The sequence below is a fragment of the Odontesthes bonariensis genome, chromosome 23, assembly GCF_027942865.1.
Source record: "Odontesthes bonariensis isolate fOdoBon6 chromosome 23, fOdoBon6.hap1, whole genome shotgun sequence".
NCBI classification, from domain to species: Eukaryota; Metazoa; Chordata; class Actinopteri; order Atheriniformes; family Atherinopsidae; genus Odontesthes; species Odontesthes bonariensis.
The window spans coordinates 18,683,909-18,710,784 of NC_134528.1; the positions used below are offsets into that span (position 1 = coordinate 18,683,909).

Sequence of the window (26,876 nt, forward strand, 5' to 3'; positions counted from 1 at the left end):
TAAAAAATGAGTTTATTTAACATTACTAGTTGTGTACAGGAATTCCTCCAGTATTTCCCTTTTATGTATTCTGTGTTTTTATGAATTGCACGATTTTTTTTTAGTCTCTTGCTGCTATTGTTCCATTTTTAAATATGTATCTGGCATCCAGTTCAACACGAGTTTATTCTTAACACACACAAAACGGCGTCTGCTCTGATTTTTGTACTATTTCGATTAAATGCACGCTTTCAATTACTTGGAGATCATTGTGCTGTTTTTGTTTTGTTTTTTTTACATTTCACAGTATCATGAAAAACAGTTCACTCCATGGTACAGCATGGTGGCTTGAAAAAGGATGGACACATGTTAAAAGCGATTGTAGCTGAACATGATTACAAAAGTTTTATCAGTTAACAAGAGAAAAAAAACAATAGATGTTGGGGGAAAAAAATTAAGGTACATAAAATGCTTTTAATACTGACTACTGGAAACTTTTCAAAACAGTGAGTATAGTATGTTAGTGTTGTAGTTTCCTAACCGCCCAGTGAAACATTCTTCCAGGTTGAGATAAGCTACATACAGCTCATCAGTACTCTGAAGTTTCTCCTTTTCACTTGTCCCTTTTCTTTTCAGGTGACCAATAGCCTAAAAGACAAAAAAAAAGAAAGAAAAGGCAAGTGGGTTAGTAGCGGTCATCGTGTATAGCTGTATTCTGAAACTAATCAGGTGATATGTCAGACAGATTGAACACATTCTCAGACAGAATTTCTCTCCCCGTGGACCCCAAGCTGTACCTCCTCCTACAAACCTGGGTCAGGAGGAGGACAGGAGACCCCTTGTTCAGAGCTTAGCAGATTTAGAGGCTATACCCAACAGCGTGGAGACATCATTGGGAGAGGTCAGCCACGCTCCACCATCAGCCACCAGGATGGCGCCAGTCACATATGAAGACGCTCGGCTCGCCAGGAAGAGCGTGCAATGCGCCATCTCCGTCTTGTTGCCAGCTCGCTCCAAAGGAATGGACTCAAAAGAACCAACAGCTTCTGCTTTGGGACCACCTTAGTGTTTTAAAAGGACAAGTCTATCTTCAGACACTATTACTTAAATTTCTGTGTATAAATGTTCACATCTTCAACATTGACTAACACTGGGTCTCCCAAAAAAAAACATCCAATTTTTACCCAGTCTGCGGTAGCCTTCTGTTCCAGAGATTGGCCCTGGAGCCACAGCATTCACTCTAACTCCGTTGGGCCCCCACTCAACAGCCAGGTGCTTGGTCATAGCATCTGTGAACAAGTCATGCAACATACAATCATTAGATTCTCATTTTGAGATCTATATATATATATATATGACACTAAAAAGGCTTTTACCATTTGCCGCCTTTGCAGAGCCCGCGTGCACCTGGAGAGCTTGTCCTCTGTATGGGAGTGTCGCAGAGATGTTGACTATGTTGCCACCATGATCCTAAACACAAAAGATTGAGAGGCTCAATATCTCATATAATTTCCGGAGCTGGGAGGAAGATGTTTTAATCCCATTTGGAGGCGACAATCCATTCAGTAAAAAAATATGATCTCTACTGCCCTCCTATGGTGAGAAGAGTGAACTGCAGAGAGTAAACCCTGCAGAAAGTCACTGATCAATAACCTTAGAGGTGAATTACACAGCAACATTAGACAAAATACAACAAAAAAAAGAGAAAATCTAACATTTCAGAGAGCACCCCAGAAAGCAAAGAGCAACAAAAAAAACTGTCACAAAACGTGAAAAACTGAAAGGAAAAGACAGCGTTTTAGAAAATAATAAAACAAAACCTGAGAGTGGATTTTTTTTTTAAAAGAAAATAAGCAGAAAAAGTTGGGCCTGTTTTATATCCTATTTTTTTTGTGTGACATATATTATTGTGTTTTTTTGTTAAATGGCGCACGTCCTACTTTGAGAAATCCTGTGAGGTGTTCTTGATAAGCAGCAAAAATGTGAGTTGTGAAATATTTCTAAGTATTTCAGAAAATGTTTCACTTTTTATCCGACTGTTGTTTTTTCTGCTTGTTTTCATTTGTGTTTCGGAGATTTCGGTGACTTGGAATCGCCTGAAATGATCAGTTTGGGGAAAAACACATTTAAAACACGTTTTACTTGTAACTGCTGTACCGCGAAATGCAACTGTGTTTCCTGTTTGTTTGCTGTCCGATGTGAAATGTGTTTTTCTCGTCTTTTTTACCCCCCTTTTCATTGTGGCACTTTTTTCTCGGGCCTACATATAAACCACATTGTGTCCCTGAAAATACAAAATGATCAATAATTTACTTTCAGTGACTCAACTTTAGCCCCTTAATTATAACTTTGAACTGAATAAAAACATTGTGACACGCAGACAGCGGGGGTCACGTACCTTGAACCACTTGTCATAAACCACCTTGCTGGTGTTGAATGTACCCATGGTGTCGATCTCAAGGACTGTCTTGAAAGCATTGAAGGACAGTGCAGAAGCGGGGCAAAGGAAGTTTCCAGCAGCGTCTGTGGCGAAACAGAAATGTGAGATTGTAACTAAGACAAGGAATGTTACAAGTTGCCGAAAAAAAAGGTTAAGAAGGTGTGAGGATAGAAGATGAAGATGCAACATGAGTAAAGTTGATGATTAAACCAAGACCTTTCACCTTGACACTTTTCACTGGATTTGGCCAACATGCACTAAAACATATGTGCCCCTTTGGCGCCAGACACACCGCATGATGAGAATATCAGCAATATCCTGCAACAGCGAGTGACTATGTGGCACAGCTCGCTCAGTAGTTTCGATTAAAAAAAAAAAAAAAAAAAACTTGAGCGATCAGGCTGTTTCATCATAAAGGGTAGGCGCGGACAACACCACTTACTGTTGACGAGGACGTCTACGCGGCCAAACTCTTTCAGCGTCTCGTCCACCGCAGCATTGATGCTCTCAGGCTGCCTCACATCCAAACACAGAGGAAGGCAGCGCCGCCCTGACGCAGCAGACAGCTTTTTCGCTGCCTAGGGAGACGTATTCGTAATGTGAGAGGCCGGAATAGTTGCATTTAGTTATCATTTAATTGGTTTTGAAGATTTGTGGAAAACAGTAATGCGGGGGAAAGAAAAAAAAACCTCTTTGAGCTTGTCCAAGTTCCTGCTGGCAATCACTGTGTCACAGCCATGCCTGAGAAAAAAATGAGAGAAAGCCACAGAATATAACATTGTGGAGAGACAAAAAAATAAATAATAATACCCAAACAGAGCACACGGCGTAATGAGTTGATAAGAAAATGGAAATGTAGTCCTCCTATTAAGGGAGGGAGACAGTGAGTAAAAAAAACAGGTAGGGCAGACAGCGTGGGATAGCAGGCAGGGAATGGCATTTCGAGAATGCAATTAAAGATGAGACCAATCAAATCAAATTTATTTGTATAGCACATTTCATGTAGAAAACAATTCAAAGTGCTCTACATAAAATAAAAGCATTGCAGCAGGGAGTGGAAGAAGCATTAAAAATACATAAAAGAATATAAAGAGAAACAAATAAAATAATTTAGATCAATTTAAAAACAAACAACAGAGTAGATAAGTTCAAAGATACCGTGCAGATTTCATGCATAGACACATGAGAAAAGAAATGTTTTTAACCTGGAAATCTCTACATTTGGTGAAAGTTTAATCTCCACTGGCAGTTTGTTCCACTTGTTTTCAGCATAACAGCTAAATGCTGCTTCTCCGTGTTTAGTCTGGACTCTGGACTGGACTTTAGGTCCGACTCCCAGCGGGGATTCTACAATGCACTTCGTAGATTTATTCCTGCACCATGCAATGCGTGCACTTCTCACATTTGACAATGTAAATAGAGTGAAATCTGGCTAAATACGAGCCTTTCCCCGAGATGTTTGCATATTACCAGAAAAGTACGCAGGGCGATCCTCCTTACCTCATAAAGATCTCAGCTATACGCAGTCCAATTCCAGATCCACCTCCTGTTATAAAACCAACGTGATCTCTAAGGAAAGGAAAGAGCACTTCTTGGAAGTTTTTAATGGCAACAAGTTTGGGACGCAGCGAAGCTATTAGGTCACAAACAGTACTGGGGAGAAGCAAGTAAAACAGCACATATTTTCACGCTTACTTTAATAAATCTGGACTGTAGATGTGCGTGTATGAAGTCAGGCAGTCATCTGTTCCAACATCTTCGGGCAGCAACTCCCCTCTCCTTTTTGGCTCTGCCATGCTGATGAGTGATGCCTGATAAACACAATATATACGCAATATAACAGCTCATGTCTTCCAAGGCCTATCAGTTCACATCAGTTCACTAACTGAAGTGAAGTTCAGTTGTCTCGTGGGCTGCGGTCGTCACATACCTGGTGAGGAAAACAAGCTGGTTTTGTTGCACCGGAAGAACAAATTTGCGGTGAAACACGAGTTGAACACGAAGCACTAATTTGAGTCTGACCGAGACGGTCCTACATTTAGGGTTCACTTTTCATATGAAGGAGTTTTTTTAGTTTTTTTTCCCCGTAGTAACAACTTGAACCTTGGATCGTTATTTTTTTTTCCCCCACCTTCCTTCGCTGATGCATTGTGGGCAATGAAGTCCTAAAAGGTCACGTTCAAGATCAGAAATTTGTCCTCGTTCAAATTCAACAGTTTGCCGTTTTTACTCTTCAGATTTTAACGGTGTGTGAAAGCTATCTTACCACCACAGCCAGCCTCGGAATATTGACCTGAGGATAAATCCTTGTCATTGTTTTATCCTGTTTTATAATCTGTAAGAACCCCTGGCCGTGTTCTCTCATCCAAAGTTGGGATACGACAAGAAACTGGTGGCTAAATGAACTCAGCAGCTTGTAAATAATATCAAATTATAGCTGTGTTTTAATATGTACCTGCTGCTAAATAATGTGACCCTAATTGCCCACCATACCTGCCATTTAATAGCTTAATAGTATTTGGTATTCTAACCATGTTTGTAGGATAGGAAGAATATGAGTTTAAAGCAAAAATGACATACATCAATGATGTTCATAAATAAAAGACTTAATACAATTCTAAATCTGATTTTCCTCTTGCCTAAGATGAGTTGGCTTATCAACAACTGGATGTCATTGCTTTGTCCAAAAAAATTGCATTGTAAGATGTTTGATGGTCCGGTCTTTAAAATGCTCTAAAATGGCCTTTCTGTTTTAAAGAGCTTAAATGGCACCATAACAATTTCAAGTGTGTTCTGGTTATTCTTACTCTGCTTGAACTATGGCCAAAGAGTATTACAGGATGAAAATACAAATAAACTGAGATGAAAATTTAGAAAGTGCCGTAGACCCTGAAATTCAAAGGTCAGAACTGACTTTATTCATGCTTGAAAGACAAACTGCATTGCACGGTATCATGATCCTGATGTTTATTTACAATAACCATCATCTTCTAAGGTGGCACCAGTGAGGGTCTCCCCCTGTAAACCAACACTGAACAAAACGATCCGGGGTTTACTGTTTCAGGATTGATGATGATCGGTGTGCATTAGTGCTGGCGGAGTGGCCCCTATTGATCTGTGCTTTGGGAGTTACCGTTTAAAAAGGCTCTGTGCAATGGATCCCTTAAATACTTTGTGCCAAAGCTTGCATGGCTGGGAACCAGGATGAAACGTGAGAGCTTTTGTAATTCGATTTGTCTTTTGAGAGACATTGGAAACAGAAGCACACTTAAAAGTGAGCAGCTTCCGCTCTCAAACTCAGACGCTTTTATCAGGGTGGTCTGGACTCCCTAGAACCATAAACTTTATCTTTGAACTTTTCTAATGGATATCTTATATTGATTTAAACATTACGTGGAAATCAACTGGCTGTGTATTTTCTATCATTATGAACTTTAAAAGGTGACAGCGTTACTCTACGGCAGTGCTGTCTTTGTCGTGGTGGAACAATATCACATCTTTCATGTGATGGATTACCACAGTCAATTAAGGCCTATGAGTCTGTAATTGTATTTATACCAAATGAACAGAACCTAAACTAATGAGCAAAGATATTTGTACCTGGGCCATGCAAAAAAACATTTTTTAAATGTGGAAACATGACATAAGCTACAATCAAGGTTACTTGTCATCTGCTCCCAAGCGTCTGTATTTTAATGTTTGGCAGGCAGGTGGCGATATATGCCAACATTTAATTCTCAAATCCCAAAGTAAAACCTCTCCACATAGCTTCAAAATGTAAACCACGAGTAAAGGCTGAGTTATACTTCTTTTAACTGCCCTTGCGCTTTCTTCTTGCGCGTATGTTAATGGCTCGAGACGTTTATACTTCATTTAGCTTTGTCGGCGCTTGCGTGTGCTGCGTGGCGATTCACTGCCAGGAGAGTAGGTGGAGTAGCGGGTTTTTTAAATGACAAGCCTACTATGATGAAAGCAAATTCACCGCCAGGACCTCTTCGAGTGATTCATGCTTCTTCTTCTTGTAAATAGCTGGTATTTTGTCAGATTTTCAACACCTTGGGGGTCTAAACGACTACTTTCTCGCCTGAAAATGTTTCAAATGTTGCTAAAGTTATATATTTACAGAGTTTATAGCTTAAGGGAAATCAGCTTTTCAGGCTGGCTGATTTCGGCTCGGGCAGGAGTGAAGTGCGCTGTGTGTAAACGCTCTGCATGCTGTCTGATCGATGAGTATGTCGTTTTCAAGTAGTAGGCTTGCGTCTTTTCTTGCGTGAAGTTTAGAAAATTGAGGTGACACACGCAAGCTCGCAATGGGGGGCTTGCAACCGCGCAAGGGCTTGCGTTTCTTCTTGCGTCTTGCTTTGCGTCTTGCGTTACCGACTATAAACCAGGCTTAAGACTGCATAAAAGTGTGTCCCTATATATATGTGTAGCTATATATATATATATGTAGCTATATATATATATATATATACACACACACACACAGTGACTTCAAAAGACAACATGGTATTAAATCAAGACCCATTCTTGAAGAGACATGTTTCAATCCTCTCTGGTGCAGATTAGGACAGAGGTCCATGTGTTTTCATGAATGGAAACAATATTAGGCATTGCACTAAAGGGACACCTTTAAGTGGTTTAAGGGGAAAACACTTCAATGACTTGAAATGGCCTGGTCAAAGCACAGTGTTCGGTGTTATTTCTTGTTCGCTCCAGGTTCCAGGCTGTAAGGCCACAGAAATAGAGTAAAAATGCTGTATGTATGGATGTAAAATCTTTTTCAAGGCATCATACATACAGCTACATTTCAAATGACCAAGACTTAATTTACTCAAGTTACTCAATTTCCTACCGCCTGTGTGTGAGAGAGTATCTAAAATAAGTCATTTACTTTTAGGAGATAAATGTTACAGCAACAAGTTTTATGAAGATTTTAATTTACCTCACTATTCTGGAATGCTCCTTTTCTCTCCGCTTTGTATATAATGACAGTTTCCCCAAGCACTCTCCCATAATGCATACAAAATATAATTCGCTATTGATGGCAAATATTTTACCAGTTCAGTTGTTTTTCCACATGTGATCTTTCAACTGTCAACATTGCGTAACTCTAGAAGAAGCAGAGACAAAACACAATTCATCAGTAATATTGGCTTAAATCCTTGAGTGCCACGGAGCAACCGAGGGAGGATTGTGTTTTCTTTATTAAGCGTTTATCTCTCTAAATAATTTATTGATTCAAAGTTGAATGGTCGATTTAGAAAAAAGAGTATCCTGATGCAGGAGCATAAAGACATTCTGACTGAATAATGTCATTATACAGGCAACCACAATCATAGTCTCATACAGTTAAGTGTTCCTGTAAGCATCATCAAGGTCCATTATCCCCTGCTGCCCCAGAGGTCAGACAAGTCTTACTGGCCAACAGTACCAGCATCTGGTTCTGGGCTCTGTACAACTGTCTGTGCTGGGTTTGAAAGTCCAGCTTTGTTTTGGTCTTCTGCTGGTGGTGGAGTTAGTGGTGGGTTTGATTTGCCGGACTGTTCTTTCTCCAGACCCACCAGCCTGCTGCTGACCTCCCACAGCCTGCGAGCCGTCTCATCATCTAGGGCCTGAGGAGCTGGTTCCTTTTCAATCATAACATCATAGTACTGCCCTGTCACTCCCTCCATCTCCTCGGACACAGCCAGATAGACGCTGGGCTGGGCTCCCAGCGCTGGGCTCTTCACCAGCAGGGAGAAAAAGGGACCTGTGGAAGGTGTGAGTGGTTTAAACACAACACCAAACGGTTTTCTCTCTCCAGAGCAAGATTTTTCCTCATCCCAGAGTGCATTTTCTTCAATGTGCTGCAGAGCAAAATAATTACAAAAAATAACTGCAGCAAAAAGCAATTTGTCTCCTCAGCTCTCAAATGATTACAAAACGATTTTGTTGGGTTTTTTTTAAAGGTAAAGGTTTCACAATCATGAGGGCCGTGCATTTTACTACTATATTTTTGTCCTTTATTATAGAAATATCTTTTGCTCATGATGCCAATTTACTCTCTAATAAGACATTTTTAAATCTTAATAAACAAATCGGAGTCTACAAAGCCTGGTCTAACTGTTGCATGTGCATTAGGGATGCATTTATTGATTTCTCTAAAGTCATTGTCCAAGAACGAAGTAGAGATACTCACTGAGCACAGAGCTTGAAAACTGTGATTGGTGCAGACCAGTGTGCCTACCGAGATCCGTGGCAACAACTCCTGGGTGTACAGCATTCACTGTGACTCCTGAGCCTGTTACACGCATATATCAAACATTGTTTAAAAATATGCATCCAATGGCCAGTTATAAACAAGAACATCGGCCGCACTTGCTCCCACACATGCCCACTAATGCAGCAGCCAGTAGACTTGCCTTCTAATCGCTTGGCAAGTTCCCTGGTGAACAGAACATTGGCAAGCTTGCTCTGACAGTACGCCTGCTTGGTATCAAACTTCTTCTTCTCCCAGTTCAAGTCCTCAAAGTCAATCTTTCCAATAATGTGGGCGAGCGAGGCCAGGTTGATCACTCTGCTGGGGGCGGACTCTTTCAGCTTCTCCAGCAGAAGATTTGTCAGCAAGAAGTGGCCTGGAGGAATTCAGAAACTTGCAATAAGAGTACAGAAAACTTCACTGGAATCTGAGGACATTCTGGATTCTTATAGAATTCAGAAAAGCAGACACTTGCTTCCTTTCAGTGCATGGTCGGTCACGGCAACCAAATTTTGCTTTGCTTATTTCATCGGTCAGCAGACGTACCTAAGTGATTAACTCCAAATTGTATATCGAAGCCATCCTCCGTCTTCCACGCTGGACATCTCATGACCCCTGCGTTGTTTATCAGTACATCCACGCGCTTCTCTTCTATGGTAACAACAAAAGTTGAGACACTTCTCAAGTTTTCTTTGTTTTGACAATTAATCAAACAAAACAAAACAAAAAAAAAAAAAACAGAACAGTTGTCTGTATCAGTCACCTTGATTGATTCTCTCTGCAAATTCTCGGATAGACTTTGTGGAAGCCAGATCGAGGTGACAAGCGTAAACATGAGGATTCAGGGTGTTCCCTCTTATTTCCTTTGCTGCTGCCTCACACTTCTCCATGTCACGACATCCCATGATGATCCGACCCCCTGAGGACGTAATATTGAGGAAAAGAAGTGGGTCAGTGATTACAAAAAATAAGTGTTAAGTATTGTGGCTTTTTGCACCAAATCAAAGGGAAATAGTTTCTGCACACCTCTCTTCGCCAGTTCTTGAGCCGTCTCTTTTCCAATGCCTCTGTTGGCGCCTGTTATCACAACGGTCTTGCCTTTAATGGTAGCCTTACTGGGACACTGGCCTCCAGTCACATAGTTTCTTCGAGAAAAATTTAAACATTGTTTAGTGCAATCTTTTTTAGGCCTGAGGCTGTAGCACATATTTATTCCTGTAAACTGTCCAGGAGTTTTCTCAATCCAGGGCGAAACACAATCAATCTCTCACTCCTCCTTCTCTTTTCCTTAAATTGTCTAGTTACAAACCAGCTGAAGTTTTTAACACCTGGGAATTCTACACAGCCACAACATTAAAATCATTGTCATGGGTAGGTGAGGTTTTCCTTATACAGTAATTGGTGGGATGTACTATATTAAACAGGAAGTGAAAAGTCTTACCCATTCCAATTTTTTTTCCTTTTAAAAGCAGCAAAAATATAGTCTGACAGTTATTCAGGGAGATGTCAACTTTATGTTACGGAGATCATTGTATTACAAACATTATTGTGATCCATGTCAAAGGATGCATTAGCATTATAAGCAGTACTCCAGTAAGAGAAGAGTACAATCACAACAGGGTCCAGTCCTGTTGGAGCTACTGTGTGAAGACGTCTTTTTGCTCATTTATCTAAAAATGTGTCCGGGGCAATGTGAAGCTCTTAAGCAGAACATCAACTTAAATGATTGAGCCTTCAACAGCCCTGAACAGGTGTTTTCAAAAGCCTTGACTGGACGTTGTCACATATTGGTGTACCATCCCACACAGTCTTGAGGAAGGTCCAATCAGAAACATCAGTGAAAGCACCTGATGATGGGCTATGGATGTATGCAGGCTTTAAATGGGGGGTATTCTTTATCAGTTTGGAGCAGGTTCACCAGTATCTAACCTAAACCCTATCAAAGAAATGTCTGCCCAAGAGCCCTGTGGACAGGTCAGAGTAGCTGCCCGTATAATTCGTTTGGAAGTATGATATTGAACAAAGAGATGCACTGTGTTGCTTTGGTGAACTGGACTGAAAGGAATTGAAGTTTCAGTAAACGAGGAAAGATTATTACTTCTTAAGGGTGGCATTACTAGGCTAACTATCCCATCAACTTCGAGCAGACAAGTCCATGGGATAAACATAAATGCATGTACTTCAATTCAGTTACAGTTACACATACGGTGTAATTTTGCCTACTCTCGAAAGTTACATCACACAGTGGCAAGTAAGTATGCTGGGTTACTCACTTCAGTAAAACAGCGCTTCCGGCTACTGTTCCGAAGACGGAAACTGGTAAAATGTATTTGCTCATTGCTCCAAAACAATGCTGACAACAAGACACAACATAAAAAGTCGTAATGCTGCATCCACATCTGTTCCAACAACACTTCTGTGCAGCAGCACAAGGTTACAAGCGCACAGTTTTAGCGTCACCAACTCGCCCTGACCAACCGTGGGCCAAACAGGTGCGTTATGGGAAATGTAGTTTTTCTTTTTTCGTACAGACGTTTTGAAATGACTTCTAACTCAAATCATTGCATCGCCTTGATTTAATTTATGAGGAAAAAGTAGAGTTTGTAGCAAAATCTTCGATTAAATGTTTTCACTTTTAAAATTTCTATTTTAGGAGAAAGATGTACAGTACCTTATTAACTGTTAGCAAAGAGCTAAGAATGGTTATGTGTGAGAGAGAAAGGATAGTGTGATGAAAACTTTTAATGAAAACTACAAGAAATACACCACCAGGTTATAAATACAGCTTGGATACGAGAAAGAACAAGACTTTGGGAGCATTTGGGAACTGAAGAGGCCATTTTGAATGTTTTTTCCCTTAGTTTTAAAAGTAAAATGTTCTGTCATTATTGCTTAGAATGTCAGCTGCTCAACAGTTTGGGGTCTATTTATATTTCTTTACCATATAACAATGTCTTCAATGACTGTATGTCTCCTCTTTAGCTGCGTCCATGATTTCAAAAAAGAAAATCTGATTTTGATTCATCAGATTACAAAACAGTTTTCCAGTTTGCCTCAGTCCATCTTAACTGAACTCAGGCTCAGAGAAGGCAGTAGAGTTTTAAGATTTTTTTTTTTTTCCTTGCATGTTGCATTCATCGATGACGATGATTTCTAAAAGTGTTTCTAATCCCATGCAGTGATTCCCTCTACTGAGTCATGTCTGTTTTAAAATGCAGGGCTTTCTGAAACGCCCAAGATCAAGCCCATACATAGTTTTTCTCAGCCTTGTCTTGTGTGTGTTCCAGATTCTCTGAATCTTTTAATGACATCATGTACTGATAAGATCTGCCAGGGAGAAACATTCTGAAACTGTTGAACTATTTGCCCATAGTCCTTCAAATAGTGGCGAACCCCTCCGTTCTTACTTCTGAGAGACTCGGAGATGTTGGTTGTGACCCTGTTCTTAAAACAAAGCAGGATTAAATGAAAGTGTAAACTAGTTGAGTTTCATAGAGGAGAATGAGATTCTCCAGGCTCCAGTATGATAATGAAGCCTGCAGAGCATGCAGGGCACAAATGAAAACAGAGCATGAAGATACATTTTAGAATGCAGCAGAAACAAGGCCATCACTTTGCAACAAGAGGTGGAAAAGTTTAGGTGACACAAAAAGTTAAATCTAGGACAAGAATCTTGTGTCTGATAAAGGAGTGAGGAGAGAATTGGAGGATCAGAGTAGCAGCCCTGTTCCATTTTATCGCAGCTCAGAGCAGTGTGTGTTACTGTGAGACTGTCCCGTTCCCACTTGTTTGACCCTTTCTGCCATCTACTGTGAAACCACAGTGCTTTACTTTCACCAGGATTAATGACAAATCTGTTCCAGCGATAACCTTGAGGAAACTCTCTCATATTCTTGCATGTGGGTCTGCAGTGTGGAAAACCTGGAAGCAGTGATGGCACAAAGAGAGCACCCCAGGTCAAATCATTTAGTTTCAGAAAGCCAAGGGATCATATTCCCCTGTAAAAACTCTATGTCTGGGCCTCATTCCTCCTCCCTTCCTCACCTTGGATTGATCCTCCAGCCTACAGATGGGAGCATCTGTTTTTTTTTTTTGTTTTTTTTCATTTATTGAAGGGTCTGGGAGAAAAGAGAGGAAAGAAAAAGAAAACAAAATGAGTGCTCGCTTTATACTTCTTTGACATGCTCGGACATGTTTCTCCCTGTCTGTGGTAAGAAAAGAAAGTGCATCAGAACTGGATCAGCAAAATCTGCCTCTTTTATTTCTGAGAATAATTTTTCACCACCCTAAAATATGTCCACCAACCCTTCTGAGGTCTTTTGGTGACTAGAGTCATCCCTGTTATGTCAAGGCTGTTTCCAATCTCTTCTGCTTGCCAAACATTTCTGGCTGGAGGCCTGTTGTTCAACATGTACAGTAAAGGGAGACTGCCAGGGCAGTGAATTAATTGAAAGTCTTGCCTTGCTGTTACCTAATAAGGACAGTTGGCAAAGTCATTTGTGAGTCTTATAAAGTGGACGCGCTTAAGGTCGTAAGCGTTTGAATTATGCAAGAGTGGAGCAGCTTGCACCTTCAGAGCATGAATTAAAAGTAAAAGCTGGTGGGCGCGTTTAGGTTGGATGCTGGTTAGATGGGAGGACCCGGCACTAGGACCCAGGACACGTGAGCGTATTCAGTTTGCCAGAGGGTGGAGACGGTGAACAATGAAGGAGCAGACTGGTAGGACCAGCAGAGGTGCATCATCTGAAACACTCCCAAACTCAGTAGAATCACTCTGGACAGACGGACTGGACAGACCGACGGTGACAGCCGAGCTGAGTTAAGACGGAGTGGGAGCATGAAGATTTGTTTATGCATGCTGCAGAGATCAGAGCTTCTCTGAGCCACCCGCTGAGCGTGGACGTGAATGAATGGGCGTCTGAGTGTGTGTTTGTGCTGTTGAAGTGGGTCATGCGGACCAGTGGAGGAGCAAAAGATAAACACGCAGCCTCCTGTCGCCGCTTGGCAGGTTGAGACGGTGGGCGCTCAGAGGAGGGTGTCCTCATCTCAACATCAAGCTCCACATGTGGCTTTGATTTCATCCGCCTTCACAGAAAGTCTCAAACTGGAGAGCGTCTCCAGAAACAGGGCAAGCATCACCTTGGGCGATCAGCGGGCAGATCACAAAGACGAATTCAGACCATTCAAGCGTGAAACCGCAAGAATTTTTCAATTTTTCTATATAATCTTAAAAGAGAACTGCTCGGTTTTCTCAACGCGAATAACTGACTGCTATCAGCGATAAGATCCGACGATCAGATTCCCCCAGAAGCAGAAGGATCAGCGCCGAGCAGAGCTGCTGCGCTCTGCTCACCGAGCGGATGCAGGACCATGGAGGAGAGAGACAGGTCGCCAGCAGGTGAGGGAGTAACACCTTGATGCACCCTGAGGTGCCTGAAACTGGGTCAGTGCGCATGATACTAAACCCTGGAAAAAAAGAAAGGAAGAAAGAAAGAAATATGTCATTATTTTTTGTAGACTTAATTTCTTATTGAAATATTCTTAGAATTCATTCTGATGCCCTAATTATAAGGAGCTTTCTGTGCTCTGAACCTAATTACGAAGGTTTCAACATAGAAATTTACATTTGCTTGACAAAATCTACATTTAGCTTTTTTTGACAGTGAAACAGTATCAGCAGTTAATATGCAGCACCATATAGTTTTGTTATTCAGGAATTAATAGTAACAATTGTTATTGGTTCCTTTGAGACACTGTTCGTCTTTTCTGAACCCAGCACATGTATTTACCTACTCCACTTTTGTTATCCTGTCTGCGCTTGATGGATGCGCGGACATTAGGGGTAGTTCACTTCTTAATATCTCCGTAATACTTTGTCCAGGGCAGACAGGTGATATCTCATCCTTTATGCCACCTAATGCATTTAAATGAACAGCTGACTTGCAAATTCTGTGAGAGCAAAATCGAGAGCCTGGTAATGGGCTGCAAACAAAGAGAGAGAGAGAAAATATCTAAAACAGCAGCCAGCATGCACAGATTTGCATTTGTTATAAGCTTTGTGGAGGAGCAGCAGTATTGGCTGAGATTTTGGCTTTGACCAATATGTTTATGTAAAGGAGTACAAAAACTAAATACAATTCAGAGACAAAGTTGCTCTGTCTGAAAGGATGCATATAAGCAATAAAAATTCTTGTATGCGTTTATTTACAGTGACATAAGGACGAATCGATAGGGGAATCAATATTCAGCCAATAATCACCTCACTAAATATACTCATCTATAGACAGGCATTAATCTTAGCCAAAATTGTGCATCCTTAATGTATCAGAAACATTGTTTGAGTGAACATAAATTTCCCAGTAAAACTGTGCAACTACTCCAGCTGCACATCGATCAGATAACTGAAAAAATTAGTCTTTTTTTAATCAAACAATAGGAAGAGAAAATGGCCCACTCCGACTGGCATGAACTAACTTTCATCTCTGCTGCTCAAATATAAGCCACAGAATCCAGAAGAAATGGACACGAGTAATACACAGGTGTATTATGATTACTGGGAAACTGAAATTATGATTTGGATCTCTTTATAGAGGACATTTTGCAGGCGCAGTCTGGCTGCATGTTGGCTTTCACTGGAGAACCTGGCACATAGCAGCATAGCTTGCTTTGAGTTTAAGTGAGAGGGATAGATGGGATTGGCAGATGCAGCCTCATTAACATTAGTCACTTTGTGGTTAGAGGCTATTGTATATGAGCAGCATAACTAATCACCATATACTGCTGTTACATCCTTTAGCTATTATCCTTGAGTGACTGAGCTCATATTAGAGTCAGAGTTCCCAATGTATTTGAAATCAAAAGGGCAAAGTCTGTGGGATTTAAAAAAAAAAAAAAAAGAAATACCTAATTTTCAGTCTCCCTGGATTTCCCCAGTCCTTCTTTTTGCCTCTCATCTTCATCACATGAATCCTCCCTATTGTATCTGGAGGTTACTGGGTTGTGACGTTGTGACGTTGTGACGGAGTGGGGGAGAGGTACAGTATGTTCTACTGGGTAGCTTATTGCAGTGCAGCACAACACAGTGAGGGCTATGGCGACACTGATTATGATTGGCATTCATAATCGGATGCCAAGGGAAGTGTTTACCCCAAAAGTCTTTAATCCTAAACAGCAATGATGATGGAATCTACCAGAGTATGTATAGTGACATGCAAATGATTAGACACCCCAGTGATATTTTCTTGTTCTCTGAATAGCAAAGCAAGTGAAACATGACCTACTTTCCAAAAGAGTTTGTTTTAATTTTTTAATGCTTCAAAATTTATTTGAAAGAAAGAGTGAAAGCCAATCCTGCATGGCCATCTATGTTGGCAGGTATCACAGCTTGGTCCTCTTTGGGATATTTCTTCCCATTCTTTAGCCATCTTTCATGCTCTCCTCTGCTGAGGTCACTTTCCAGCTGCACCTTTTGAGTTTTTCCATTGTTAATTTGTGTTTTAGGATTACATTAATCATCCTGTTGTAGAGGCCATCCATCTGCTTTTCATCAGCAGCTTTCTTTCCTGTGTGGTGTATGCTTCTTGAATTTGCCCGCATTATGTGCATTTATTAGTAAATCCAGTCTTCCCACTCGCACTGAAATGATTTTTCTGTTACTGGCAGCAACACCAACCCAAAGCATGGTTGATTCATCCCTGTGTTTAAAAGTTATAGAGGTGTTAATTTCATAAGAAAATACTAAATATGCCATTGCTTATTTGCTGCCAGAATGTATTATGATTTCATCTGTTGATAGGTCTTGTATTCAAGATGCATGGGGCTTGTTTAGATGTTGAGTCTTCTCCAGGTGGCTTTCCAATAAAGCGTACATTTGTGCAGCTGTTGCTGCACTGTAGAAAAGTGTTTTTTTTTGACAGAAAGCGAGACATAAAATGAAACTTGCTATACTTGCTCAGAAATGTTGCAAAGAATCATCATTCGCTGTAGACCTTCGAGCCTCCAGTTCATGCTCTAATCATTTAACTATTCACAGTAACAGATCTTTTTTTCTTTTTTGTCATTGTGCTGGAAGTCCTTTGTTGTCAACATTGAGCCAGGTGTCCTTGGTGTGTCACAGCACATGGCTAATCTCCACTCCCAGTCAAAGTATGAGAGCATTCCACCTTGTGTTGTCCCTCACTGGGTTGTAGGTCATCCCAGCAGGAGGCAGCTGGCTGCCAACATTTCTGTTGCAGTCTCTCAGTAGTAAGGCTGAGGTCGCTCCATTAGGTTTGTGACATACAGTACAGGCAGAGGGTTGATGAGAAGGAGAGTCGAGGTGAGGCGAGTCAGGAGCTCGTTACACAACACTGGATCCCAGCAGGGATCCATGTGGGAGGCTCGGCAGAGCTGAAAAAAAGGTGATTTGTCAAAGTGAGTGTATGTGGCCTGGGCTTGTTGTTCACCTATCACAGCACAGCAGGGGGTTTCTTCATCCATGTGTTGAGGGAGATACAAAGACCACCATCTCATGGGTCCGATGTTCACTTTCCAAGCCCGAGAACTGCAACCGAGCGTCACAAGGAAGCCTATTTAGTTTTTATTGGATTAGATGTGTTTTCATTGCACCTGTCTGTGCCAAAACAACGAAGGATCAAATACAGTCAGACATAAATAGATACTGTCTATTTGTTTTTCACTGAATGCTGCTATTCAGTCACACTGCATTTTGCTCATTGGTTATACTGCGACCCGGGGCCAGGCGTGTTGGGCGTTTTGACAGTAAATTGGACACAAGAGATCAGTCCTCATCCATAATGACTCTTTTGCCGAGAGCAAAGCAACTATTCCATTAGTATAGCGAGAGGTAAGGATGTGGGGCAGGCTCTGCAGTCTATTTATTTCTTTCATTACTCCCTTGTTAACATTTGTAGGAAGAGACAGAAAAGAAAATGGGAGAGGAGGAATGGGTGAGTGAACCCAAACAGATACACAGTGTGTGTGTAAAGTTGCTGATTCAAATTTACCTCTCGGGAAAATTTGCTTTGTTTACATTAATATGCATTTGTTGAAAACTCCAGTAGTCAGATTTTCGTCTTGATTAAATGCATGTGAATGTCCTGGTACTCCTACTGTACATGCTTAAATAGAAGGAAAAGAAATAAATGGACTTTTCGGTTCTTGAAGACATTTCACCTCTCATCCAGTATTTTGCACCTCTTTTTTTCTAATAAAAATGGTCATTCCATATGTGGCAGGACTGTCTGAGAAATTTAGAATTAGACACAGTAGCCCACCTACATCTCAAAGATGAGGGAGACTCTTTTGAGAACAGCAATGTTCACATTCTGGACTAGGATGGCAGTTTGAGAGAGGAATTGAAAAAGCGATCTGTTTTAAATGGGAAAAATCCGTTCTAAACAGAGGAAGTGGCCTCAGACATCACCTAACACTTAAAATGCAGCCCTGAATCTCTTCCCCAGGCGGTTTCACAACCATTCGCAGTTCAAATTGTGTGACCATAACATCTCACTTTTTTGGCCAGGTAGATAAACAACTCACAGGTGACAATGAACCAAAACACCCACAGTCTTGGCAAGTGTCCCTCTTATAACAAGTGTGAATGTCTGAACAACAGGCTATAAGCCCTGAAACTGTCCACCATACATATAGAACTGAGGGGTATTTTTGGAAAAGAGCTGAGACGTCCTCAAGAACCAAGAATCAAAGTCAAGCTGCTTTCTATTTAAACATGTAGGATTGCAGAGATGTGAATCTGTTTAAATTCTCTAATTGTATTTCGGACACACTTCATTTTGACAGTATAATTTTCTCACTCACCTTCTCCACCAACATGGAACGTGTTGGATAAAATGTTCAGCCATTTTGGAGCAAAAAAAAAAACAAAATTGGCCTAACTCAACCAAAAAAAGAAATGAAATGACTTCAAATAAGAAAATCTGTTTTTCAGCTGTTAGCAAAAAAGATGCGTCACTTCTGTGAACCTTGAAAACATTAGTGTGGATGTCATATTTTACAGTTTGGAATATTTTACAGGATGGATCTGCTTTGTTGATGAGCGCTGATAAAAAATGTTCCACTTCAAATTGTTAGGAGTGCAGGAAGGTTAACTGGATAGTTCCATCAATGCTGAACAGCATTATTTGGTGGAAAAGAATTGATTGCTTTAAAAAAAAAAAAGAGAACCCATAGCTCCCAATTCAAAATCATAGCCCCCGATGAACCCTGTTGGTACAATTGTAGGGATAAAGAGTTCACTGTGAACTGTGCCACAGTTAGTTTTCTCAGTTTCCTGCCATACTGCCATCTCTTTGAGGCGATACAGCGATGCTTTGAATCAAATCCTATGTACACAATAACAAGGCTATATCATCTGCTACCGTCTTGCAGTCTGCAGAGACAAACTGCTCCATCTTGAAATTTTTCACCTTACGATGGCACTCGTTGGAAGGCGTAGGTTCCCAGCAAACCAGGGATTTTTCCTTTTTGTGGAAACAGAGTTTTTTGTTTGTTTATAATATTATAGATGGGTAATACTGTTAATGCGCTCCTCTCTGAATAAATGCCAAATGGAGCGAGATTATCAATCTGTATTTGTGTGCAAATTAGTGTCAGGCTGTTTCTTCAGAGTGAAAACCTTTTATCTCGCCTTCTTAGAAATTAGGAAAACAGGTCTGTTTTGACTCTATGAAATGTAACAGCTATTTCATGAGAAATGAGAGAAAAAAAAGAGAAGAAAACGCAGTTGTTGAAGTTACTTGCTCTTCCCAAACAATAACTAACATAATGGTGGAGTAAGCTGCCAGCCGGAGTCTGCTTTTAAAAGGCTTGCAGAAAATTGCTACTAAGTGAGAATGGATGTGTCTCTAGCCGGATCCTCATCTGTATGTAGGGCATGAATGTTACCTTGTCTTTTTCTGCCTGAGAGGACAGAAGAGGAGCTGAGGGGAGCGCGGCAGATCAGTGGGGCATGAGGCAGTGTGGTTGAGTGCAATCGCTGTAGTTGTGCTGAAGCTCACAGCTGCTCCCTCTCAGAGGTAGGAGCACAAAAAGCCTTTGATAGAGTGTCCGTGTGCCACTGATACTCCAGACCACCACTGCACCCCCTCCCAAACACTAACACTGAAACAATAGCGCACAACCATCTTCCAGATACCACACAAGTTCATCCACACATCTCCCAGGCAATACGCTGCACTTTCTGTTTCACACTGCAGCCACTCAGAGACCAACTGCTCATCATATTTTAGGATTCTTAATCCAGTTCTGAAAAGGAAATGTCTATGTAGGGGCTGAGTAATGTGATTAGGATCCGTGCTGGAGTGCTCTGCATTCTGCTCGTGGATCTGGCTGGAAGAGTGCCTGCCAGTAAACAAAAGCTATCTGCGCTCTGCTCTGTTCTCACTGATCGAGGCTAAGGGGCCACGCAGGGTGGGCGGTCAGAGGAAATGTTCTACCAGTCTGTCTGCCTGTCCTGTTTAAATGTTTAATCACCAAACTTGGACCACTGGCTGTTCTGGACAATGATCAAGTTTTTGTGTTGACTCGCTGAAGGCTAAATACAGTGAGCACACTCAGCATGAGTTGGCTACAATATTCATGGTGTCTTATATAATCCTCTCTACGGTTATGATAAAATCAAGAAGAAAGTGTTATCTGCTAAGAACATACGGTGGGCATTCTTTCTATTTTTGGGCTTGGAATTATTTTTTCTAATAGTCTGCTGAACCTTGACCTCAAGGCTGCAAAGGACTGCATCTTGGTTTAGTTTTCACTATCTTATAGCGATATATATCCCACTGTTTCCAGATCAGCCTCTTCCATTTGTTCTCATAAAAGTTCTTAATCCATGTCCATGTACATTTAGTTCTGTGATGCATTGCTTTTTTTCACCTTTTTTGGTCTAAAAATGTATCCAGGAGAAATGATAGACAGATTTCTACTGCTTTGAACCAGGTTTAAAGCAGCGGTGCGATGAAATTGGCTGCTGGGAAAGGAGTATAACAAAGAGCACAGAATTTGGCTTTGAGTGACGGATGAAAAAGGCCATCAGCAAAATGGTTTGTGCTGATTTGATGCCTATTAGTATTGTGTGTGTGCATGCTGTGCATGATTGGATGATTGCGTTTTATTGTAGGGAGGGAGAGTTTAAGAGGAAAAAGAGACAATGGGTAAGATTATCCGAGTGATGTGTGTCATTCATCAAAGGCTCAATTTTCTGCAATTTTTTTCAGGAGTTTTAGTTTTCTGTCAATTGCCCTATGATTAAAACACTAACAAAGACATACACAGGCAAACAACTCTTGCTCCAGGTGTGCTTAAAATTAGAAAGCTATATTTTTACCCTCATAGAATAAGTTAGACTTATTTCAAACTTTCAGCAATAACCTCTCTGTTGCAGTACTTCAGCAAACTGATCAAAATGAATACTTCTACCAACCAGAAGGTAAATCAAATGTACTTTTAAGGCAACATGAAGCAACCCCCTTTAAAGAGCTTCACTATTTCTACTCTTTGGAAAGTGTATACATGCGTATGTAGCATGTCTTAGCGGCATGTGTAATCCTCAGAGCGCTCTGCTCTCACAATTTGTTGCCATTTGTTAGTCCCTCTATTGATTTTCCCATAGCTGTCTGCCAGTAAGTGCTGTCTGAGTTCTGCCATATCTGAAAGCTGTTCGTAGTAATGTAGAGGCAGCAGGAAGTCCAATGCATTTACTGAAAGTCCTCCCCTCCAGTTAATGCCTTCCCAGAATTGATTGCATGGAAATGAGGGTCTGTTAAAGTATTGCTGTTTTTACTATTCCTTTGGAACAAAGTATGCAGACAAAATATATTGCATGAATGTATATATTTTTTTAAATGTTGTCATGACCACAACATTATTTGTCCTCTCTCATCAGTCTGCCACACAGCGTCAAGGCAAGCCTGTCTCTTTCCCCATCTGGGCCAGGACGAGCAGGTAGCGGCGGGGGCTCTCCCACATCCAAAATGGACCACTGTGGAGGCATCCCAGTGGAGGACATGCAGGCGCTGGCCATCACTTCTCTATCTGCAGCAGATGTAACCAAACAGTACGAGCACATTCGCGAGCTGGGGAAGGGCACGTATGGCAAGGTGGACCTGGTGGCACACAGGACACAGGGTGAGTTGGTTAATAAACTTTTGCCTTGACTGTAAACTGTCTAACGAAACCACTAGATTAAAACTAAGACTCGTAGATTGTTGTGATCTCAACATCCATGCTATGGACCATGAACGCCAAGCATAATTTATTCCTTCTGCATGTTATTATGTGATTTCTGTAGGCACCAAAATGGCCCTGAAGTTTGTTACCAAGAACAAGACAAAGCTCAAAAGTTTCCTGCGGGAATACAGTCTAACAGGCTCACTTAGCTGCAGCCCTTTCATCATCAAAGTCCTGGACGTGCTTTTTGAGACAGAGGACAGCTATGTATTTGGACAAGAGTATGCCCCCGCCGGGGACCTTTTCGATATCATACCACCACAGGTAACGTCATTATCCTTCCCTCCACTAAAAAACATCCTCACCCAACTTGAGCTGCTCCAATCAGTCAAATTTTTTATACACAGCCTTTTTAACAAGCTCTCCAGGGCTTGGAGTTTTGACTTTGTCCCGGTTTTCTTTTTCCAAAGCCTTCACTTTGCTTTAGTGCCTTTCCAGTTGATGCGCTGTGAGTGCTTGACTTCAAGGGTGCTGTAAAGACTCATTAAAAGAGATTGCAGTAGAATTTATAACTCAGGCTGTTGTTTCATTTTTCCTTTTTGGAGCATATCACTTTTCCGCCTGTACTTTCAAACCTCCCCTCATTGTCACTTCACTTGGTTGTTCTGATGGTTGTGGAACCTACTCATCATGTCTGTGTCACCTCTCTAAACAGTGAAGTGTGTCTAATAAAGTGTATAAATGCCCACACTCTCTTTGTCTCTTTTCTTAGGTGGGTCTGCCAGAAGAAATGGTCAAACGCTGCATGCAACAACTAGGTTTAGCCCTGGACTTCATGCATAGTAAGAACCTGGTGCATCGGGATGTCAAGCCAGAGAATGTGCTTTTGTTTGACCGGGAGTGTCGCCGCATTAAGCTTGCTGACTTTGGCATGACCCGACGCGTGGGCTGCCGTGTTAAACGGGTGAGTGGCACCATCCCCTACACAGCACCAGAGGTATGCCGCGCCAACCGTGCGGAAGGTTTTCTTGTGACCACCAGTCTGGATGTGTGGGCTTTTGGCGTGCTGGTCTTCTGTATGCTAACAGGCAATTTCCCATGGGAGGCAGCATTGCCGGCCGATGCCTTCTACGAGGAGTTTCGGCGCTGGCAGAAAGCAGGGTGCCCAGTGGGAATTTACCCATCTCAGTGGCGCCGCTTCACTGATGATGCTCTGCGCATGTTCCAGAGGCTGCTCGCTGCTGAGCCAGAAAAACGCTGCGGGGTTAAGGACGTGTTCTGCTTCATCAAGTACGAGCTGGTCAGCGAGCTCAGGCGCAGAGCATCATACCGGGCAAAGAGAGGCGAGAGGTCAAGCTCGGGACTGTGCACCGGCAGTTGCACTTCCTCCTCTTCAACCACTTCTTCACGTTCCTCCCACAGACACCCTGAGCCCTCCACCCCTCCGGGAACATCCTGCCTGCGACCAGCGCCCCTCAAACGTAGTGTCCTCTCTGACCCGCTGTCTCCCAGAGAGGAGTCTGGACAGCATCAGTCTCCAGGCCGAGACAAGAACAAAAGCCAGATGGTGATGGCAACTGCCATAGAAATCTGTGTGTGACCACACCAAAGTCAGCACTGAAAACTAGATGGCTTTCCACAGTAAATAACAAGCTGTGAAGAGGTGTTAACGACTACCACTGAAAACCCTGGGGAAAAGGAGTGGTACTCAAACCATGAAAGAGAAGCTCAGGATCCCATCCCAAGCTGTGGAAATGGACATCATCAATCAGTGGTACAGACTTGGACAACCTATTACTGATATTCAATGCCATTTGGTTTTGATTAGCAACCAAAGACTGCTTCCAGTGTGGAGAAGCCATCCAGGCAGAGTTTAAGATTCAGCTGATGCTCCTTTAAGCTGCTCGTTATGCCAACCTTACATTTGTGTTTTCCGCCCATACACTGTGGTGGTGCTAATGATTCTAGAATTAGATTCACTCCAAGTCCCTATACTTCAGTGATTATTTATGACACAGTTTTAGTTCCAGTAAAGCCAAAATTTAACCTGAGCAGGTGAGGTTGGCTTGAAATCAGAGGACAACTATATTCAGCTGCCATTTCTCAGACTTTCTGCCAACTTGCAATGCCTAAAGTAAGTCATAGACTTATCAGAGATAAAGTATTACAAAGGGAGAAAGAGAAATGAAAACATTAATGTAGCAGTTTGTATGAAACATCTTATCATTTAGGTGATTAGACTGAGATACAGATTCTCAATGATAGGCATCAACTCAGGACACTTCAGTGGAACTTTTCCCGTTTAATTATTAATGGAAATCCATGTAGTGGCTGGAAGGCACATCTGCCTCGTCTGAGGGACTCTTAGCAAGATTCATTTCCAGTGAGGCAACAGAATACAGGGGTTGTGCATTTTCTAACTGATAAAGGTCAAACAAAGAAAAAGGTGAAGAAATGTTCTTTTTGCTTTTTCTTTTTTTTTTTCTACCTGGCGTTTGTGTGTCTGTTTCAAATGCTAAAGCACAAGATTTTTGTAAAGGAAGACAACTCTTAGAGACAATTATGACTCCATATTGTACTTAACTTGATATTTCTTGAAGTGTACCACAGTACCAGGTAGGTCAACTATGTAGCTGTAGTGATTCTCTACAACAGGGTAAAGCGTTTTAGAGTTTTACTGTTACTGGTGATGTATTGCATTGTATGTAGCAATGAAATATGACAGAATGTACAGTTTATCACAACAAATATAATGTATAGTTGTGCGATCTAGAGCCAGTTACAATGTATGACTTTGTAGCAGCTGCTATTTGTTTTTTACATTCATCTTTTTCTTATCTGAACTGGATTTGGTGGTTTTACGTTGCCATGAAACAGAAATAAGTGAGTTGGTTCCTGCAATGACCTATGACCCTCATCTTATCAAAAGCAACATTCATTTGCAGTGTAAAATCAACACACCCACTGTTTTTCAGCTAGTAGAATTTCTTTCACTCAGTTAGAGGGCTTCTCGGCAGGTTAGCAACTTACAATCACAACTCCTTAGAATATGTTTTCCACAGTCCCTCTACAATCTTACTTCTTCTCTCCAAATACATCACATGGACAGCAGAGACCAGGTGCTTATGACAGCTGTGTCATATGCTGTGTTTTTTAAATGCTGATTGATCATGACTGGGGCGTCAGCTTTCATCAAGATGCTGCTAATTATGAAAGGGTCTTAAAGGCCCCCAATGTTCGGTGCAATGATCCACTGTGTGCTCGTTACCGTTATTTTCCACTTTTGAATTAGTCTCAAGTCATTCAGGTGTGTGTGTGTGTGTGTGTGTGTGTCTGCGTCAGTGTTTCTTGATTCTACTTTCTTCCCATGACAGCTCATCACCTTTGTCGCTATAGTAACAGTACTGGGCGCCCCTCAGGTTCAGTTTCTTTTCTCCTTTTGAGCATCAAGTCTAATTGAGACAACTGGTGGCCAGCAACAACACACCCCCCCCGGCCAGCCATCCACAGCTCCTCATGACAGTTGCTTAGCTTGTTATACTGGATGACGCATCTTTGCTAAGACGAAATTTCCTGCACTTTATGAGCAACTTTAAAGTCCGTATGCAGTCTCATGAGATACAATCAAAGCTAATGATGGTCCCCGTCATTTCCCTTGTCCCTTTTCATTCTTACTGATTGAAGATGGAAGTTTATGTCATGGAAATGTATTGTATGATGAGAGTCTAGCTGCTTTCCGAGTAATTGTCAAATGGAAATCCCTCAGTAAATGAACATGTAACATGAATGAATTCTGCTCTACAACTCACTATTCTGTTGATGTGATGATGTAGGATACACATTAAAAAGAACAGGGATTACTTGGACTTCATAGGGTGTTGCACAGGGGGATTTAAGGTGTGACACAGCAGGTAAAGAGGGTAAATGAAAGAAAAACGTTTGAATTACAATATATTCTAATGAGGCTCAACAAGTCGCTTACATTTTATTGCCAAATATTTGGCAGATTAGATACATTTCCTTTCCAGAAATCTAAAAACTGGATAAAGTTTTAGAAAAAAATAAATGTTCTATAAATCAGTCTATAAAACCAAAGCTCTTTGTAAAAGACTTAATATTAGAGCTAAGAATGAAAGTGGAAGGTTTGTTGCATGTAACGTTTTTATTGGAGAACTATTTTGTAGTGTTTAACATCACCAATAAACTTCTAGAGTTGATTATTCACATGAAAAAAATACTGTCTTTAATACAAGCTTCTCACAATGTTAACATATGAGAAGTAGACAACATCTAAGAAAATGTGTCCTGATTTCAAACATGTCCAATAGTTTTTGGTAGTTCAAAAGATGAGATCGAATAGAAACTAAAGAATCCAGTATCTCAAATATTGGGAAAAAAAAATGTTGTAATATCAGTAACTTACTGGCACATGAATTAAATTGTATTCCAAAATATAACAAAGTGAAAATGTACTTAACATCATGTGATGCAGCATAGGTTTTGTACACAGAAGGCGTTGTTTTTATTTGAGCAGATGTTGCTTTGTTCTGCATCAGAGCCATTTGTGTCCGTTTTTAATTGAAACATGAACTGTTGTTTCTCATGGTCTGTTATGACAGGAATGGTATAGATTAGGTGTCAGACTGTACCAAGTTTTATTTAATGTCCATAGAGCTTAGCCTTCCTCTTACACACTTCATCCTGCTCCAATGATGAACAGTTTCTCCGCCAGTGAAACCTGTCTTTAGGCTCTAATTGTAAATATCCTATATATTGTCTTTAACAAGATGAATAAACAAAATGTTAATATATGTTGAAATAAATTTATGCACCACATCCTTTGGCTCCTGAGTGTTTCTTAGGCATGTTTGAAAGTAGTGTGTCTTTTCTGTTCTTTTTTTTTTATTCTGCAGAGCTTGTTCAGCCCAGCTTTGTGCGGTCCCCAGACCATTAGATGAAGGTCAGCTTGAATCACATCTGATTTCCCAAGGCTTTGGCTTTCGTCTGGCTCCGTCTGAAAAGCCCAATTAA

General features: G+C 41.2%; 3 protein-coding genes across 4 annotated transcripts; 1 reads left to right on the forward strand and 2 right to left on the reverse strand.

Moving 5' to 3' along the window:
- Window positions 1-146: 146 nt before the first annotated feature.
- decr2 (2,4-dienoyl CoA reductase 2, peroxisomal) lies at window positions 147-4,555 on the reverse strand. 2 transcript variants are annotated; one of them, XM_075457514.1, is made up of 10 exons: window positions 4,350-4,555; window positions 4,115-4,230; window positions 3,920-3,988; window positions 3,109-3,160; window positions 2,862-2,997; window positions 2,378-2,502; window positions 1,356-1,449; window positions 1,164-1,268; window positions 852-1,040; window positions 147-627 (listed from the first exon to the last, which is right to left on the reverse strand). In XM_075457514.1, exons 2-10 carry the CDS (start codon window positions 4,213-4,215, stop codon window positions 593-595), a joined length of 906 nt encoding a protein of 301 aa, XP_075313629.1. In that variant the 5' UTR covers window positions 4,216-4,230; window positions 4,350-4,555; the 3' UTR covers window positions 147-592. The 2 variants fall into 2 exon arrangements, with proteins under 2 accessions (XP_075313629.1, XP_075313630.1); XM_075457515.1 differs by having other exon boundaries at window positions 791-1,040.
- Window positions 4,556-7,571: 3,016 nt separating this feature from the next.
- LOC142373550 (retinol dehydrogenase 13-like) lies at window positions 7,572-11,110 on the reverse strand. The gene is made up of 7 exons (XM_075456859.1): window positions 10,934-11,110; window positions 9,687-9,805; window positions 9,424-9,579; window positions 9,207-9,311; window positions 8,824-9,036; window positions 8,601-8,702; window positions 7,572-8,171 (listed from the first exon to the last, which is right to left on the reverse strand). The coding sequence occupies exons 1-7, from the start codon at window positions 10,996-10,998 to the stop codon at window positions 7,837-7,839; spliced, it is 1,095 nt and encodes a 364-aa protein (XP_075312974.1). The 5' UTR covers window positions 10,999-11,110; the 3' UTR covers window positions 7,572-7,836.
- A 2,222-nt stretch (window positions 11,111-13,332) lies between these two features.
- sbk1 (SH3 domain binding kinase 1) lies at window positions 13,333-26,672 on the forward strand. The gene is made up of 4 exons (XM_075457974.1): window positions 13,333-14,058; window positions 21,562-21,803; window positions 21,967-22,169; window positions 22,618-26,672. The coding sequence occupies exons 1-4, from the start codon at window positions 14,021-14,023 to the stop codon at window positions 23,443-23,445; spliced, it is 1,311 nt and encodes a 436-aa protein (XP_075314089.1). The 5' UTR covers window positions 13,333-14,020; the 3' UTR covers window positions 23,446-26,672.
- The last annotated feature ends 204 nt before the right edge of the window (window positions 26,673-26,876 follow it).

Bases quoted from the DNA above. Each gene is read 5' to 3' on its own strand.
- decr2 (XM_075457514.1), bottom strand. From the start codon at position 4,215: ATGGCAGAGCCAAAAAGGAGAGGGGAGTTGCTGCCCGAAGATGTTGGA. The intron at 3,161-3,919 runs GTAAGGAGGATC...TTTTTTTCTCAG, and splicing joins ATAGCTGAGATCTTTATGAG to GCATGGCTGTGACACAGTGA. The intron at 1,041-1,163 runs GTAAAAATTGGA...TAAAACACTAAG, and splicing joins AGAAGGCTACCGCAGACTGG to GTGGTCCCAAAGCAGAAGCT.
- LOC142373550 (XM_075456859.1), bottom strand. From the start codon at position 10,998: ATGAGCAAATACATTTTACCAGTTTCCGTCTTCGGAACAGTAGCCGGA. The intron at 9,312-9,423 runs GTGACTGATACA...TTGTTACCATAG, and splicing joins TGCAGAGAGAATCAATCAAG to AAGAGAAGCGCGTGGATGTA. The intron at 9,037-9,206 runs GTACGTCTGCTG...GAATTCCTCCAG, and splicing joins ATTTGGAGTTAATCACTTAG to GCCACTTCTTGCTGACAAAT.
- sbk1 (XM_075457974.1), top strand. From the start codon at position 14,021: ATGCAGGACCATGGAGGAGAGAGACAGGTCGCCAGCAG. The intron at 21,804-21,966 runs GTGAGTTGGTTA...TGATTTCTGTAG, and splicing joins GGTGGCACACAGGACACAGG to GCACCAAAATGGCCCTGAAG. The intron at 22,170-22,617 runs GTAACGTCATTA...CTCTTTTCTTAG, and splicing joins TCGATATCATACCACCACAG to GTGGGTCTGCCAGAAGAAAT.